The sequence below is a fragment of the Lathamus discolor genome, chromosome 2, assembly GCF_037157495.1.
Source record: "Lathamus discolor isolate bLatDis1 chromosome 2, bLatDis1.hap1, whole genome shotgun sequence".
NCBI classification, from domain to species: domain Eukaryota; kingdom Metazoa; phylum Chordata; class Aves; order Psittaciformes; family Psittacidae; genus Lathamus; species Lathamus discolor.
The window spans coordinates 29,714,902-29,733,220 of record NC_088885.1 but is presented as its reverse complement, the minus strand read 5'-3'; the positions used below and the strand labels follow the sequence as shown (position 1 = coordinate 29,733,220).

At 38.0% G+C, this 18,319-nt stretch overlaps 1 protein-coding gene across 3 annotated transcripts in view; it reads right to left on the bottom strand.

Moving 5' to 3' along the window:
- Positions 1–18,319, bottom strand: part of BZW2 (basic leucine zipper and W2 domains 2) — a 58,741-nt gene that overhangs the window by 22,543 nt on the left and 17,879 nt on the right. For 2 of the 3 annotated variants that reach the window (XM_065666257.1, XM_065666256.1), the window contains exons 2-5: positions 15,001–15,065; positions 8,441–8,617; positions 7,225–7,328; positions 3,818–3,883 (exon numbers count right to left, since the gene is read on the bottom strand). In XM_065666257.1, the coding sequence (XP_065522329.1) occupies positions 3,818–3,883; positions 7,225–7,328; positions 8,441–8,617; positions 15,001–15,058 (405 nt within the window). In that variant the 5' untranslated portion in view covers positions 15,059–15,065. Of the gene's footprint in view, positions 1–3,817; positions 3,884–4,738; positions 5,266–7,224; positions 7,329–8,440; positions 8,618–15,000; positions 15,066–18,319 lie in introns of those variants that run through there. The other variant, XM_065666258.1, reaches the window with a different exon arrangement.

Below are 18,319 nucleotides of genomic sequence, written 5' to 3'. Positions count from 1 at the left end.
GCCCAACTTCTGAGCTGTAACCTCCAGTGGGTTTTGTCAGCAATGAGTTATGAAGAGTTATACCCACTCATTTCAGATCCGAGTCAGAAAAGCAACAATGGCAGGAAATCCAGCTGCAAAGGCAGTAACATAATCCAAGATGGAGAAGAGAAAGAGTTCCAAATATTTACCAACTCTACTTTTGAGAAATCTGCAATTGTTCAAATGTTTTGGAAGGTCTGAAATAACGTATCTAAGAAGTTCAGTCTCGTCCTCTTCCTTTTCTTTTGAAACATGCTTCTTGCAAGTCTCTTAGCATCAATCTGAAATAGTGTTCTCAAACTAGATGCCACTGCAGTATGTTTTGAGCCTCATCTTCTGCATGTCTCTCATTACTTAAAAGTATTGCTGATGATACTAGCGTAATTTTTGTTTTACTAATACTTCTGAAAAGCAGCTCAAATAAACTTATACATGTCATTTTCTGCTGTTCGCAGATATTATTCTGTACTTTCAAGCAATTGTGAAACAGTCTAATTTAGGGGGAGACTGGGTGACAGAAAGAATAAAAGCCTTTAATAAACCCACTTAAAAACCATCAGAAAAACCAAAATGTTCAGTCCAAAGCTGTTGTTTCACTTTTTTTATTGCTGATTACTTTAGGAACTCTTCTTTCACCCTCACAATTACAGACCTCAGCAGGGAAGTCAGAAAATGTCCAAGTCATTTCAGAACAGTATCAAACCACCCACAGAAAGTTCTCCAAGCTGATGCTTTCCTGCTGTTAGCAGAGCATTGGCATTACTGCTTTTGTTACAGATGCAGACTGATTCGAGGCATAAAACGCGCAGTTCTGGCTCACAATTTTGTATTTCTATTATAGCTATAAGAACTCCCACCTATTTAAGTGGGAGTTCAGAATGCCTAATAAGCACAAGACCAGACCTAATGTGCCATTCTGTGTTATTTTTGTCTTTAAAGAAGTTGTCTTTTAGGCGCAAGCTCTGGGCATAAAAGGTATGCACAAGTAAAGACATGAATGCAACATTAAAAAGCACATAAGCAAAACAAGTGCTTCTGCTCTCCTCTTGCAATTTAGAAACATTAGTGAAAATTAAGGCATTTTATCCACACAGGGAGTGTGGTATCTTTTTATATCTTCAGTATGTGAACTGGTCTATTGCTTTAGCATCTGACATCTGTAGACAGCACTGAAATGTCAGCAATGGAGAAGGCAGCTAACATAACAGATACCCATTGACTGATTCTTGTCTTTCATTTAACTGACTTACAGCATCTCTGTTTACTCCCCATTTGATCTTGGAATGTTACTCTCTTATTTCCTCATTCCCAGCTTGACTTAGGGTTCTTTCATTAGGAAAATGGGAACACGAACAAAGGTCCTCATAAAATTTCCCAGTACTTCAGACTGTCCTCATATGACTCAGTAATATTTACCACTGTTAAGACAAAGCATACTTAACTGTGGTTTTTCCCAACTTTGATAATAAAAACAACTATATAGGATGCTGCTTAAACATGCAAATACACTATGCATACAGCTAATATTGCATTCTTCATCCACTGACCTGAACAGAAATACATATGCAAGAAAGATGAACACAAATTTGGAACTGAGAATTTGGAACTGAAATTACTGCAAAATGTTGTCAAAGGTCTATGCCATGGGCACTGCCTAGTGTACTATGGACTAAAGTTGCCTATATCAAAAACCAGCAGGTGAGCAATGCACTTAAACATCTTTGTCTTCTTTGAAATTGCTTGCACAGTATAATTTAGATGTAAAACTTTAGATGTAAGGTTTGTTTATGTCACTAGACAAAAGCATAACTGGCAATTTTGTGGGGAAATATTCAAAAATAAAACATCTGAAGGATAGAAACAGACAATAAAGGGAAAGGTTCTGGCAAATAACAATGTCCTAATGACAAAATGATGAATTAGAAGAGATAAAGCAAATAGTTGAACAAATACTGCCATTTAAAACAATCTTTCTTGAAAGAGAAATCCCACTGATACCATCTGCTTGTTTAGAGTGAAATTGTTGGTATTGCCTTGGGCTTTTTTATCATGACTTTTTCTGTGAGAAGACCTAATTTTCCCTCAGTACCCTAGCTGCCTAATGAATCTGCCAGAAGAACTGCATTCCTGGGACACTGACCCATAAAACAACATCAAGGAGTCACCCTCTTGCTTTTCTAATTATGGACTTCTTGCAGTAGTCTTTGAACTATTAAATCTTGCAGATACTATCTAGAAATACTAATGTATCTATCTTTTGATATTCCATGAGCAGCTACTCAAGTTACTGCACACAGGGATTAAAGCATTAAATAGTTAAAACCCAACAACCTCATTGGCGAGAAATCAGTCACTTGGTGTGGAGGGAGAAGGTCAGCAAGAGGCATCTACAGTCATCAAGGATTTTAAGGCAATACCAGTGCAAATGAGATACAAAGGCCCAAACTCCTTCACAGCCACCTTCCTAGTTTTTAATTCTCAGATAAACTGCATTAATTGAGTAAGGAAATGCAACCAGCACCCATGCTGAAAGGTGAGGTCCTGAGGAGCCACACCAAGATTCAGGCCAGCAATAGGAGTGGAAGGGCAGGTGGAAAAATTCCCCTCAGCCTAGGATCACCGTGCAAACCTGATCTTGTTATTTGCCATACCAGATGTGATCTGACACTCAAAACCATATAAAACCCATGTACATAAAACTGAGATTCACAGTCTGCAAGGTGGATAAGTCCACTCTGACCCTGTTCTGCCACGGCAAGGATCCTTCTAATGGCTTTAAAGGAGCAGAATGGCTCCAGTCACACTGTACCTCAAATTACTGCTTTCTCTCAAACTTGAGTATGGCTAAAAATCACATCAAAGGCACTTGTTCCTCAACTGGAGAGTTAAATTATCATATATTAACCACAGTCTCATCTTGTCACTAAGTGTGCAAAGTAAATTCTTGGAAACTTCAAGGATTCCAAACCAAGCAAGTTACAGAAGAGAGAGAAGGCGGCTTGAATTGACATGGCATTTGCTTAATATGCTGAACACTCTCTGAAACTTGAATACTATGAGTCAGCGCTTCTCATGTCAATGATTATAGTAATTAACAGCAAGAACATTAGATTTGTGTGGGGATAGAGGTAAATTTAGGTCTTTAGAACGATGTATTGAGCAATCAGCATCAGCTGAGAGGCATACTGGCCACGAGTGTAAAAATAATTTCCTATATAAGCAAGAATGTATAAATCAGAGCAAAATTTACTCAGCCACAAGAGGGATGGTGAGGCATCATGCTCCAGACTTACCCTCACTTGACCCTTGCCGCAATCTTCCTGATGTTTAGATAATAAAGAAAAACGCTATTTCTTCTAAGAAATATTGTATTTTAATCACAGGACAGGCTTTGCCATTATCAGAATGCCTGTCATGGCACAGCAAGTGTTTATTACTAACTCAGGCCATTAGAGAAAGATAATCTGTTACTAGGAACTCAAAATAGACAAAATAAATCTGTATTTTGTTTTTCAAAAATTTCTACCCAGGTTTTTCCTGCTTCCTTTGAATCCAGTATCACAAAACAGTATCCACAAATACCTGCTACAGCTTAACAGGCAAATCCTGAGCACTCTGCCAGTGGTGATTACTTTCTCTTGCGCATTATCTATGGCCCCAAATACAAAACCTTATGGTTATGATTCATTCTACAATGCAGGAGTTGTTTAATAGTCACAGATCAACTGCTATTCTGCACAGCAGATTTGCATTTATTCTGTGGAAACCCCCCAGAGGAGACTGCTGTTAGCATTACCTTTTTGATTTCATCTTCAAATGCTTTCTCCAGGTATTTGTATCTCCTGATAAGTTTATTGAAGACCTAAAGATAAACACAGATTAACTGTAAAAATGTAACAGTTGCAGCCATCCTTCTTAATAAAAATGCAAAGGGAAACGAGACTGCCACTACTGAACCCATAAAGAATATCATTAAGTAATCCACGAAGAGAAGTATTTTTATTTTTATTATTTCCACATCAGGAAAGAAAAAGTAGGAAGCACTGCGGACCTCTCACACTCTAATATACCGCTGCCATTTTCCTTTAGACACTGCTTCCAGGAAATAAGAAGCCAGCAGAATGATGTTTCTGCAGCTATCTGCTGGGTTGCCTTCTCTATTAATTTGTTCACCAGGGGAAAAATACAAGTTTTGCAATTCTTGCTTTATAGAGCAATGTTTGCATCAGAGAATTTACTATAGTTTCAGAATCATGTATTTTCTCGCATTTCTCAAAATGTTATTACTGCTCTACTCTTCATCCTACCCATAGCTTAAAAGTAGGGGAAAGGAGAAGGAGGTTAACTCTGCACCCTTCCCCTGGTAACACAGCCCTCTGGGGAAGTTGTCAGGTGTAAGCCAATGAAGTGAGCAGCACTGCTGGGCATCTTCAGTAGATGCAGGATCTTTGTCAAATCCACTAACACGAATGCTTACAACAAAACATACTGCTGCCACGGAAAGAGGGAGAAAATCTGACAAAGCTTTTACAAGTATGTTGTTGGAAACACTTGCTCTCCAGTTTTCGCCACTTGTTTCCAATCATAACACCACAGATTATGAAACCAGAAGCAGCATATGTGCAGGGTGCATTCAGATAGAAGGGAGAGATAAAATATTAAATAAAGGAATCACTGCTCTCACTCCTGCACTAACAGCACAAAATACATGACTTACTGTCACAGGTGAGAAGATTTAGATGGGAAACAAATCACATTATTGTCAGGCTGGATGGTAGTGGTAGGAGAAATTAAGTTTAGAAAGTTCTCATAGAACAGGAAATATATCCAAATATCCTAAATGGTAATATTTTGGCTCAGAACAAGTGAAAATCAAGTTGTGGCCATGCTGAGAGGCAGAGACACACAGAATTCTTATAAAAAAGGTGTAAGATGAAAACATAAACTAGCATCTTGTTCATATTTCCAAACAAAATCTCATAATTTTTCTAAGTCCCTGTAAATGATAGAAATATTTGATAAGGAAATACTCTGCTAAAATATCAACATCTGCTTTAGTCTTTTTTCTTGAAGACCTTTCACTGTCCAAATTGTTTCCATGACTAAAACCGTAAAAAAAAAAAGCCACACTAATGATTCGCTTCGGAGCCAGAGGAATAAATTACCTAGAAGTTAAGGAAGCTCTAAATACTCTTTTAGCCTAACTCCACTTTTTCATAATTCAGTAAGAGCTCTATTTCCCATTATGCATGAAAAAAAAAAAAATAAAAAAATGGCAAGGTCTATAAAAGGATACATCTCTTCAAAATAAATCAACATGTTGTAGTTAATGTCTGGTGGCTTTTGTTTGAAATGCAGAGAATACGTTGAAAATTCCACTGCTCCAAATCCTGAAGCCTTCTTTTCCATTTTCCAACATGAAACCTTTTACTTTAAAGTTCACTTTCTCCTTGGAAGGCTGGTAGTACCAATTTTTATTATCAAACTATTAAAATATTAAAATTTAAGAAGATAGAATCAATGCTTTTACCAATAACAAAGATTTTCCTGAAGTAGAATACTCTGATTTTAAGACATGATAAAGCTGATACACAAGAATACTGACTCCCTTTCTAGAAATAAGTATATTTCACTTCTTCCGGTTATCAAAGATGTATTTTTAAAGGAGCTTTCTACTATTTAGCAAATATGTGTTGTCCTTCAAATCAGTCACACACCTTTTCAGCAGCTTACCACCCTCAACACCTTAGGAGGGCCAGTGGCTTTTATGTTTTCATCTACTGTCTCCATCATCCCAATAATTAGTTATTCAAAAAGATAAATAGTTACTTTAATTAACAAATTACTTTTGACATAAAGGAGTTTCAATGGTATTGCATTTTTATGCAATCCTACTTGCATCCAAACTGCATGGTGACTTTGAACTTTCAACAGAATTCTTACTATATTTTCTTACATAATTATCTTCCATTAAGGAATTACACAACATTAGCTTCTCTTCAATAATGTTTTAGGCTTCACTGTTTTATTGGGTTTTTTTGTGTTAACTGCACATACACCTATTTGTGCAAGCCTTACTCTTGCAAAAAGAAATTATATGTCACATCCATAGGAGAAATTAAAACTCTTGGAATATATGCCAAATTCCTAACTAGCTATACGACTACAGGTTGAAGGCATCAGCTTTGTACTTTTTGTCATTCATACACTTGATAGAATCGTTTAGGTTGGAAAAGATCTTCAAGATCATCAAGTACAATCGTTAACCAAACACTGTGAAGTCCACCACTAAACCTTGTCCCTTAGTGCCACATCTACAGGTCTTTAAATCACTTCCCTGGGCTGTTCCAGTTCTTGATAACACTTTCAGTGAAGAAATTTTTCCTAATATCCAATCTAAACTTCCCCTGGCACAACCTGAGGCCATTACCTCTTGTCCTATCACTTGTTACCTGGGAGATGAAACCAGCCCCCACCCCACTACAACTTCCTTTCAGGTAATCGCAGAGAGCAATAAGGTCTTCCTTGAGCCTCCTTTATTCAAGACTCAACAACCTCAGTTCCCTCACCTGTTCCTCATACGACTTGTGCTTTAGGCTCTTCACCAGCTTCATTGCTCCTCTTTGGACATGCACCAGCACCTCAATGTCTTTCTCGTAGTGAAGAGCCCAGAACCAAACACAACATTTGAGGTGCAGCCTCACCAGTGCCAAGTACAGGAGGACATTCACTGCCTTAGTCCTGTTAGCCACACTGTTTCTGATATACACTGTATTTTTAATACAATTAATTTGTTTCTAAAAATATATTCATACAAAGCTTTCAGACTGCATACACAAAAATAATAATGATAGTGAAAATGCAAAGGATATAATTTATATTATATATAATATAAAAAATTATATATAATATTTATTATAATGCAAAAAAATAATAAGGATGGCGTCTAGAACTATGATGAATCAACAGCAGACTAAGTAAGACTGCTTTTTGTAAAATAAAGCACTGCTAGCTAAAATCAGATTATTTTAGACATTCTATTTTCTTACCCAAAATGTACAGGTTAAGGCAGATTACTGGTTAACTGGATTTTCAGTTCTCCTGTAACTAGCTTATTGCAGCCTAGACAGTCTGCAGATGTTCCACTGTAACCCCTTTGATACAGAAATGGAAATCAGTAATCAATCAAGCACCTTTACTGACCTGAGCATAATTTCGGATGGCATCATGATCTTCATCTGCAAAAAATACACAGTGGCTGGTCATCTTGGTCTTGTCATTGTCATCTATCCGTGTGCCTCCAGGAGCTAAAACAGGTAAAAGAAAAAAACAAAAAAAAAAAAAAAAAGGACAAGGAACAATTTCTCACTTTAGAGTATGAGCTGTAATTACATGTCTTTTAAATGTTATGTAAGTATCATTAAAGCAAAAGGCAAAGGTAAGAGCTAGCAGGGGAAATGGTGGAACGGACAGAGACTGAGTTTTGCAAGGCTGTGGTGGCACCTGACAGAAGGGACAGGCTGGCCAGTATGCTGCACCTTAGATCACACAAACCTCACAGGACAGAGATTCAGTTCACGCTAAGGAACCTCAGCTAGTTTTGAGAGCCCTGAATGTGATCAAATAGGAATGGGTTAGAGCATAACCCTTGCGTGTATTTTAACTACTACTTTAAACACCACAATAATGCAAATCCTTTCCAAAGAGAAAACTATTAGCAGTCTGTTACTAATTTGAGGACTTGGAACATCCTCCTAACCCCTCTAATGCTTACCAGGTGCATGTAAATACTGAAAACATGTCTTCAAAAATTTTCTCCTGGCTTATTTTGTTGAGAGGTTTTTTCCTGGATATTTCCAGTCTTTTGCTTTCTGCATTACCTTAAGTGTCTTACAAAAACATCTTTTCTTCTTACATACCGAAGAGCAGGAAGCAGGAATCAAACCAACATGACCAGTAAAAAGAGCCAATGTTTTCAAAATACAGAGGAAGGTGAACAGGATGTTTTTGTCAAGCTGCTACCAATAACTGGGAGAAATGCCCCACGAACATCCACAAAGCACTCCTCGTGATCCTTCACTTCTTCTCTTAGCTATCCTTTGCTGCAACAAAGAAAGCTTTGCAACAGCTAATAATCTGCAGTGCTATATTACACCTTTTTATGCTAATGAAGTCCTCTCAGCTCAGGCCAAAGGCTTCTCAGCAGTATCCATTTTTGTGACATTTGCAGAATGCCTCACACCATCAAGTCCCTAGGTACTCCTGCACTACAAACAATGCTATGATACAAGATGAAGAGGTATCTAGATAAGTGAAACTGTAATACAGTTTATAATATCCACTTTGTAAAGGAAGACAGCAGCTTAAAAGAAGCAGGCCTGATCATCAAAATTCTGTTATCAAGTACACTGCAGGTTACCTAGCATGCTGCCAGCTACCAAAATATCAAAGAGTGTGTCAGCATAGCGGCGGTAATCAAGACGTGAGCCTGTTGCATCCAGAAACTTGGCTATAGCCTCCAGGTCATTCCCAGCTTCATTGAGGCCTTGGACAATTGTATCCCTGAAGACTGTGGGTTCAAACTTCTCCTTTTCATCTGGAACAGAAATAAAGGAGAAGAAAAGGACAGTCATCATTTAATCTTTTTGCTAAAATCCCTTATCAGCCAGCAATTGAAATGACCATGACACCCAAACATATTCTTCCCATTCTGGTCAACACACCAAAAGTCTGGTTGGTTGGCTTTTATTGCCTCTGGAAATTCTTCAGTGTTTACCTTTGTTTCCCTCTCCTCCCCATTCCCCCAACACCAATACACATACAAACATATAGGAATAAATAAATAAAGCAGAAGAAATGCAACTATTGAAATGGTTTTCAAATTTCATACTCTTCTTGTTGAAGATATTGAATGTGTGTATCATTATGCTTTGCTAAGTCTGACAGCAGAGTAAAGGAAATGTTAGTTATGTGTACATAATCTGATTATAGGAACACTCCATTTTTCATTTCTTGATATTTTTCTTTAAATAATTACTGTCACATACCTAAAATACTTTCAAAAAGTTAGTAATAAAAAGGGTTTGTGTAAACACTTAGCACCAGGCAACACAGAGTAACCAAGAATTTATATTTTATATTTCCAGCCCTGAGCAGTACTAGGAACAAAGGAATGCACTGCTCACGTTGCATTTTCTACAGCTATCTCTTGTTGAACCTCAATTAGAGTACAGTCTGACCCCCAGAGAGCATCCCTGTGTCTAAATCATAGAATAGTTAGGGTTGGAAAGGACCTTGAGGCTATCAGCCCCAACAGATGTAACTACAGCCTCCAGATAAAGCGAGGTAGATTTATCCATACCTCCTGCTGCTAACAGATTACTATAGACACCCGAAGCTTCTTAACAGAACAAGTCCCAGCTTTATATAAAGGCACATATGAAATGCTTCTTACTGTCCAAATAACTTCAGAAACAAAACTGCAATGTGTTCTGTGGCATTCAACAAACCTCAAACTTATCACTTGCTGACACAAATGTTGATACAAGTTCTTAAAAAACCTGCACGTATTATATCCAGAAGATAAATCCAGAGATTTTTAGTTACTAAGATGAATGAGGATCAGTAAAATTCCTGCCTAAACACATGCTAACGCAGGCTGAAATATACCAGCTGTAACTCTCACAGACATTTTGGGAAAAGAGGTTCTGGACTTCACAGGTGCTCTTGCAGGTTTCCTTTCCCTGCAACTCATACTGCAGCTTTTTTATCCCTGTCATTAACCAAAAGACCTTGATTTCTGATAGCCTTTCTTCCCCCAATCTCTTTCTTCCTGCCACAATAGTCCTAAGGCAATTAAGTAACTAACTTAGACACAGTGCCTACTTTTATTAGCTTTCCTATTTCTAATGTAAAAAAAGTTTCTCTCTCTTCTTTTTCTTTTGCATGCACCTGGGGTGCACTCATTCTACCATCTTCCACACACCATTCGCATATTCTCCCTCTCTCCCAACACATCCCCCTCACCTGTCATAATCCTATCCGGAAGGTGACACAAAGCACTCCCTTCCACTAAGTGTCCCAGGCTGCTGGGAAGCTGAGGGGACTAGTCAACCCATCCTTCCAAAGAGTCTGGCAGCATACAGCCAACGTCAGCTCTACAGCTGACTGTCAAGAGCTCAGAAGCACTGAAAATATGAACCATAATCTTATTTTCCAGAAATCCCCTGCTACACCTAGCTTTTAGTGGCTTGTTGACTCTTATTACCCATCTCCATGTGGATTGCTGCCCCATCCCACAAATCTGACCTCCTCATACCAAAGCCAAAGATTACTCAACTACACAGATACTCATGCTCATGAAACCACCTGCTCCCAAGCCCAGATAGTCCTAAACTGATGCATGCAACCATAGTGCCAACCTAGTTTCTCTCAACCTAGCTCTCATCATTCAATGAACTAGATATGCTCTTCCTCTGGACTGCAAGTGACTTCTTCCCAGGCTTTTACTTCCCCCCAGACCTTGGGGCTCTCAGCTGTGTTACCTTGACTTTCGGCTGTGATGAAGATCTGGAGTCTGCTCTTTGAGAAACTCTCTCATATCTGCAGGGCATGCCCATAATGGACAAACCAGACAAGACTGAGTGGGGAAACTGAAGAACATGCCTTTGATCTGGGAAAACACAGAGAAGCATACTACTGCAATCCCATGTGAGCTATCAGACTGGTTTCTAAATACACTTTTGGAGCTCTCTTTCAAAGTACTAAAACAATGCAAAACAAGCAACAAAGCAACCAACCCACAAACAAGCCAGCCTTTTAATGGAGTACTTCAGTATGTGTACTTCAGGCAGTTTTGTTCATGTGCAAGAAACCCAGCTCCACCCATAAACAAGTCTCTGAGCACAATGATTCTCTTTCGAGTTACCAAATAAGTATTTTCAGGGTTAAAAAAAAAAAAAAAAAAAATCATTAACCAGTAAGAAGCCAGAGCTCTGTCTTATCAGAGGAGTTAAAAAAAAAATAATTCCTATTTTTCAAATCTATTTTTAATAAAAATTAAGATGTTTGCATCTAAACTGAAAGGTGCTATATGCTTGGTATCCTGGGTAAACAGTGCTCAGTGCAAACACAACACCATGATTAATATTTCTTAGCTATTTTAAATCGATTCTTCTCCTGCCCTAGAAGTCCTCCTCTCATCTGGAGTACCCTACTATTTTCTTGTCTATCACAATCTAAAAATTCACACAGGAAGAGGAGGTGAACTCATCGCATGAAAAATTATTTATAAGTTTATTGAAATATTTTCCTACCAAGCTCATGTACTAAAGAGGAATATGCTGATGTAGTACAACAGGGTGATTAAGAAGCCATCATCAAGAAGGGGTGACAGTGTGTTGAGCTGTCAAGTATGCAATTACTAAACAAGCACAGTTTAAATCACGGGCTAGCAGAGGCAGGTGTAGCTTGCAGATGTGATGCATACAATATCCAATGCAGCACGGCTATACGGAGCTTCTCATTTTCATCACGTTCCCAGAACATTTCCTGTCCTCTGCTCTATGAAAATCACATTTATACCCTTATTCTTAAGAATTAATCTTAGCCTCTCAATAGCAGGCCCACAAGTCCATCTCTGTGGAAGAAAAATGAGATGCCCTGTTTGGCCCCTCTTCTGACTTCATGTTAACACAAAGGTATTAATATTGACTTTTTACTAGATGATTTTCTTCCTGAAAGTAATATGCATTGTTTTGCTTAGCTTCTTCTTATGCTGCCATTTACCTTTTTGCCCTATTTTTTAACAGATATTAACCCTATGTTATCTGTACAAACTTGGGTCTCAGGTAATGCCTGCCAACTTACTTTAAACAATACACACTCTGTTACTGTTAATGCTTCAGAAAGCTTTTTCTCCTAGGGATTTGTCAACTGCCTGGATATATAAATTTTCTTTACTACCTACTGGCATTTTCACTACTCCTATTTCTTCCTCTTCCATTTCAGAACACACACAGCCATCAGTCTGCATGCACGTGGTTCGGTACAACCCACACCTCACATAATTACACCATAAGCACAAATACTGGCCAGATGCCATTTACTTTAACCCTCACCAAAAAGAAGCAGTATTCAACAGGTACAGAGATTTTACTAAGAACTGGTTAGCTGCCCAGATTGCTACAAACTTCACATGGAACTGTGAAATGCCTCCTTTCTCTTGGAAAGTTCTTCCCTTTACAACATAATTTCCTTTCCTTCAGGTCTTTTTAAAGTGATTTTAATAGCTGTCACTATGTATGCTGGAGGCAGGTTTTACACCTCTTACTAGGTCAAACAATAGAACTAGAAGGAGTGGGATTTACAAGCTCCTTCTTCTTAGAATCATAGAATGGTTTGGGTTGGTAGGGACCCTGGGTTGGAAGACCATTTGCTTCCAGCCCTCCTGCCCAAGGATTTTATTGTCCTATCTCAAAAATATTTTAGACATTAAGCACAGTTTCAAACTTTAAAGAAAAAAAAAAATCTTCATTTTTAGCTCTCTGAAAGCTCAGAAATTGTTCACATTCAGAGATTAATTGCAGGTAGCTGACCAGTGCTAACAGTCCATATGGACATCGTTAGATGCCTGACTGCCATGTCACGCCTCACTGTCTCCTCCAAAGGCAGTACTCCTGGGAGCTGCAGAGTCATGGGACACAAGTCACACATCTTCTGCCTGTTACACACAACAGAATAGCCTCTGACTGAAATGCCATGGTCAAACCACAGCCACCGACTGTGTCCTACCTGAGGGAAATTTCATGACTCCGTGATCTACTGAAAGTCAGCATAAAAAACCATAATAGTTTTAAGTCCAAGATGCCTGTGACACTTCAAAGACACAGAAAGTATATATAAACAGAAGAGAATAAATATGCTAGAAAGACATTTCTTTTCCTCAAGCCCCCTCTGTCTAGAAAGAAAACAGGTATCTACAATTTTCTAAGCAGAATCTTCAAATGTTAAAGAAACCAGTATCCCATCATATTTGAAGAAGAGGTATTATGCTTCAAGAACACAAAGAAGTGTCTGCATGCTAAAATTTCTATAGTAAAGCCATTTAATATTCTGATCCCATTTAAGCAATCTTTCAAAATACCCCCCCAAAAAAAACCCAAACACTCCACAATCTTCCAGACCTCCCCCCAGTCTTTTTCTTCTTTTATGTAGTTAATGAGTTATCTAGTGTCACTTCCAATCACTGCAACAGAAATTCAAGAGATAGGCACAGAATTACAAGTAAAATCTATTTATTCCAATTATTACTTGCATTAAATAGGTGTCAAAGACTAAATCTGTACTAGGACCCATTGTGCCAAACACAGTGCAAAACCTGGACTGAAGAGAAAGTTGTTATGAGACAACATTTTCTAAGACAATTATATCAAATAACATATGTACCATAACTGACTTAGTGATTGATACACTGGATCAATCCAGCAGTATGCATATCTGATTGCTTTTAATAGTTGATCTAACTGAGGTATTTCTACAGGATTGTTAATTCCACTCTTCTAGCTAAATCTGTGCTTTTTGCTAGTTAATGCAGTGTACAGTTCCCACTTCATAATGTTCTGGACCATGCTGATAGAACATTAATCCAACTATTACTGGAGCATCATGACATTTAGCCATAAACAATATAGATTTATTTTTTCAATTAGTTATACCTACAAACATTTTATGTGCATCACAGTAACGATATTTTCCATTTGAGAGACTGTGCCAGTTGAACTGAAGAAATGATGTGTGCAAAGGAGAAAAGACAAGAGAAAGCTGGCACTGCTTTTTAACGTCACTGAAATCAAACTGTTTCTGCAATTTTCATCCAAGCTTTGTGATAATTCTAGACCTTAAGACACTCACTCAGCTATTCAGACTTATGTCAGAATGTCATTTTCTAAGAACTCTTCTTGTTTCTCTCATTCACACTGAGAGAATGTTCTTACTCACATTTTCTGTCAAAAGATGTTAAGACTAAGTGTTAGCTTTTGATCAGAAACAGGAAAGTCAAGATGGAAAAAGTCTGTTACACGACAGACAGGAACCCCACCTTTGTGTGCTGCTGCAAAAAAAATCTAAGCCTCTTTTCATGGACTTTTTTTTCCCCTGAAAAAAATTTATTACATGTGTTTTTGTTCTCTGCCTCAAAGTGCCGGGCGTTCACCTCAGACAAATGAACTCCAAGTACAGTGTGAGCAAGCATGTTAAGATGACACTCACTGTACAAAATATCTGGATAATCAGTATAATTAGTACCTCTTCGTTTCCTTTAAAAATTGATGCAATATTGTACATAAAGAGAGTGATGGTCATTTTTACAGAAAAAACAGTATCACAATGAGAAAAATGAGACGTATGCAATGGTAACTGCTTTATTTTAACAATAAGAAAACCAAACTACACTAACAGCAAATCCAGTATTTGTGAAACAGGAGCTTTCTGATGTTTATTGTTATAGAAAGCAGGGCCAGTCTCTCATAGAAGGAAGGTGGGAGAATTCATCTTTAGATGAGAAAGGTTCATTTATAGAGATTGTGCAGATTATGGCAAAAAACGTCAGGTAATTTTCCTTACATAACCTTTAAATGAAAGCTCATATTTTGCTTTCTTAGTTGAAAATGACATTTTAAGAAACACCTGAAAAACATCTAGTAAGTTTTCTTCCTTGTATACAAATATTAGAATCTAATTTTTTAACTGAGGTTTAGAGAAGACTTAATAGCCAATAAATACAAATTTTACAGGAAGTCCTGAAATATACAGCAAAAATAGAATTCATAGTGCTTAGTTAGAAACATCATCTGCACTATTAGCATGGCTGAGGAAGAGGAAAACCTTAATCCTATTGAACTTTCAGTTATTCCACCTGCCCTGTTTCTAATAATTTTAACAAAGAGGAAAATGAAATAAAACAATGTAACAATAACCTACCCCTCTTCCTAGTTTTGAACCGCTGGCCTGTTAGCACCGGCTTCTGATTCTTATTCATAAAATTTCTGGAGAAAAAAAAAAAAGGGAGAGAAAAAACTTTTACTATGGCATTTACAGACAAGGCAAAACAAACATTCAATGTAGTAAAATCCTGACATGTGAAAGGGATATAAAGTTCTTAATGTATACTCAAAGAATAAAAGAGTATTTCACATTATCTTAAAGATGAAGCGCAGTACAATCCAAGGATAACTGACAAGATGCTTCTTTCAAAGCCTTGTTCTTCACATCCCTATAAAAAACCCTGAAGGTTCAAACCCAAGCAGGAAGGTGATGGAGCTTCTGCCCTTACTGCTGGGGCAAGAGTTGAGCGGTGTTGCCCATACAGCTCACGGGGATGACTGGGGGCACAAAAGCCACCAGGACTGGGAACCATCCTGGGATGGCTCAGCAGGGCACATGGTGATGTTCACCAGACAGATGGATTCCCAGGGCTGCATTCCATCCTGCTAAAAACATGACCGTGGTCTAACCACAAAGACAATGTTTTAACCATCAAATCCTGCTCAAACATTCCTTCCAAGCATCACTATATTTTAGTAACTTTAGTTCATAAAAACAGGTATTGTAAAACTGATAAAAGATAACCAAATACCTCCCATCGACTCAGTGTATAAATACACAGTTAAAGACCTACACTGTATATCATACAACAACAGTAAAAAATATTTGGCTCATATTACTCCAAAATTTCACAGCAAATCTCAATATTCAACATTTAAAAAAATTGGGAAGTAATCATATATTAATGTCATTTTATCTAAAGAAAACAAAACTATTTTTCAGCTTTGGATATAATTAGTTTAATCACAATGAGCACAACGAGCAGCTACACTGACAGCTGCATGCAAACAGCAGTGAATGCAAGGATGCTTTGCAGCATGTGGCAATCATCACGGGTCATCCCCTGTCCTGCCAACAGCAATTGCCAGCACCGAGACTTACAAGCCACCTATTCCACACCCTGCACGTGATTAGGTCACTGCAACATATGATTTTCTCATCCAGAATTAAGCTTTACTGTGCAAGAAGCATTGTCCTTCGGGCATGCTCTCCTAATAACTTTAGTTTTAGAAAAATTTGTATTATTTGTATTTTGGCATTGTGAACTCTGCAGATCTAGTTTAAAAGTACATATATTTACCAACACTTCCTACCATGAATGAAAAGAAACTCAAGCTCCATGGCTGGAAAGATGTGATTAATCACACATTACTATTGAAGTAATACTCTCTCTACCCCTGACAGTTCATTTAACAACACTGTTAATAATGCTCCAGCTATGCAATATGTTCCCTTTCACCAGACTACCTCTTCCAGTCACAGCATCACTAGCTGGCCACTTCTGCAGCATTTCAAACATTTCACTTGCCAAACCACTGCTTCATAGTCTATGTCTACCATTTATCCACAGTCAAAAACTGCCCACATGCACTGGAAATACCCAGTAAATTTCAGAGTGAAGACTGGTTTTGCTTCTTACAAGTCATAAAAACAGATCAATAAGCAGTTAAAGTGAGAGGCACCCATTCATCACCAAGATTTAAAGTGACAATTTTAACAGACTGAGGAGCATTTTGGAATGACTGCAACACTGGAAAAACTATTTGCACATCTGCAAAGAGTTTAAAATATCATCATTCATATTACAGGATCTCTTAAAGTGCTGTAGGATCCAAGCCTACCTTCACAGCAAAGCTTGAAAGCCTTTTTCCCCTACTTAGCTGTCTCAGTGGCAGAGGAACAGGAGATGCTTTATAAGTTGAATGACACCTTACCTTCAACCAAGCCATACTGGTACAGTTTTCCAGCTGCTGTCAAAGATATAAATGCATATGCTAAATTTCTAGCACTACACTTCTCTTTTCCTTTGAAGCAGTGCCTTTTTAAACTGTGAGAAGAGCTGCTCGCACCTGAATCTTGACTATTGGATTTTAAAAATACTCCCTGTGAATATAAATTATGTCCTTTTAGACAGCTGGGAATGAAATTTTCTTTTAAAAAGCAGTTAAAGTAAGACTCACTACTTGTGGCAGATTTAATGGTGAAGGGTTCAGTGCAACAGAAAAGACTCTTGAATAGTTAATTACTAGGAACACAGGATATGCCTTCATCTATATTTAGCTTTAAATGCACTGCAGTCTAAACTGCTGGAGTGAGGGTCAGGCTTTATAAGGCATTCCCGTAAGTACTGGCCAAGGGGGAGTATAGGCTGGGCTTAAACCATGACAGCCCTTTCAAGAAACTGCAGCATAAGCATGAGCAAAACCAATCCAGTGATGTATATGACAGCCCAGGATGTATCTACACTACAAGTGACACTAGCTACTGCAAATAAGATTGTGAAGCACTGCTGTCACCACAGCAGGTGCTGGATGATAGCTGAGAATTTACAAAAGTGAATGCAATGCAAAAACTATTTTTTTTTTTTAACTCAAGAACACATCAACAACAGCACAACAGTGATGCTGAAGGCTGTAAATTCAGAGTGACACAGTATGCTTGATTGCATTGCAGTGCAGCCTGCCTCTCAGGTGTGATGCACCTATAAAGCCTTGAAATCATAAAGGACCTTAAACTATTACATATATTCTCCATTTTGAAAGGCACAGGAGCTAGGTAGGTCAAAGCCAAAGGCAAATTTTAAAATACCAGCTAGAGAAGTCATAATGGTTTAAAAGAAGTAAAGATCTTAAGGATGGATATGGGTAGAAAGGAAACAGCCTCAAAAAGAAAACCCAAACCACCAGTCAAACTTGTATCTTGCAGTCCAACATCCTCCAGGATTCATAAAAATTGCCAGCAGGAAAGAGAGAAAGATGTGGAAGTGATAGCTCCTCATCACACTCCTTTCACAGACTCACTCTTCTACAGAAGATAGGAGAGGCTCAGCAACAGATGCTTTACTCTTGATTCTCCATTTAAGATCAAGAAAACCTCTTGTAGAAAACTCGTGTGTTCAAATTCCAGTACACATAGATACTTTATAAGCAGGTAAGTCAGAAGCTGGGCAGACTGAAACCGGACATGTCAGAAAACAGTACATAACCTGGCACCACGCTCCAGAATGGGCTTATTTTCTACACCAACCTCAAAACATCTAAGCCTGCTGCTAACTAACTTGCAGCTACAGCATTCATCAGAAAAATTAAAAAATGAATGACTTAAAACAGTTTGCCAAATTCCACTCCCACTCTTGTTAACAGGCTTCAATAAAACAGATTCATACTTAAAAAAAACTTTGGCTGCTGGTTTGGTA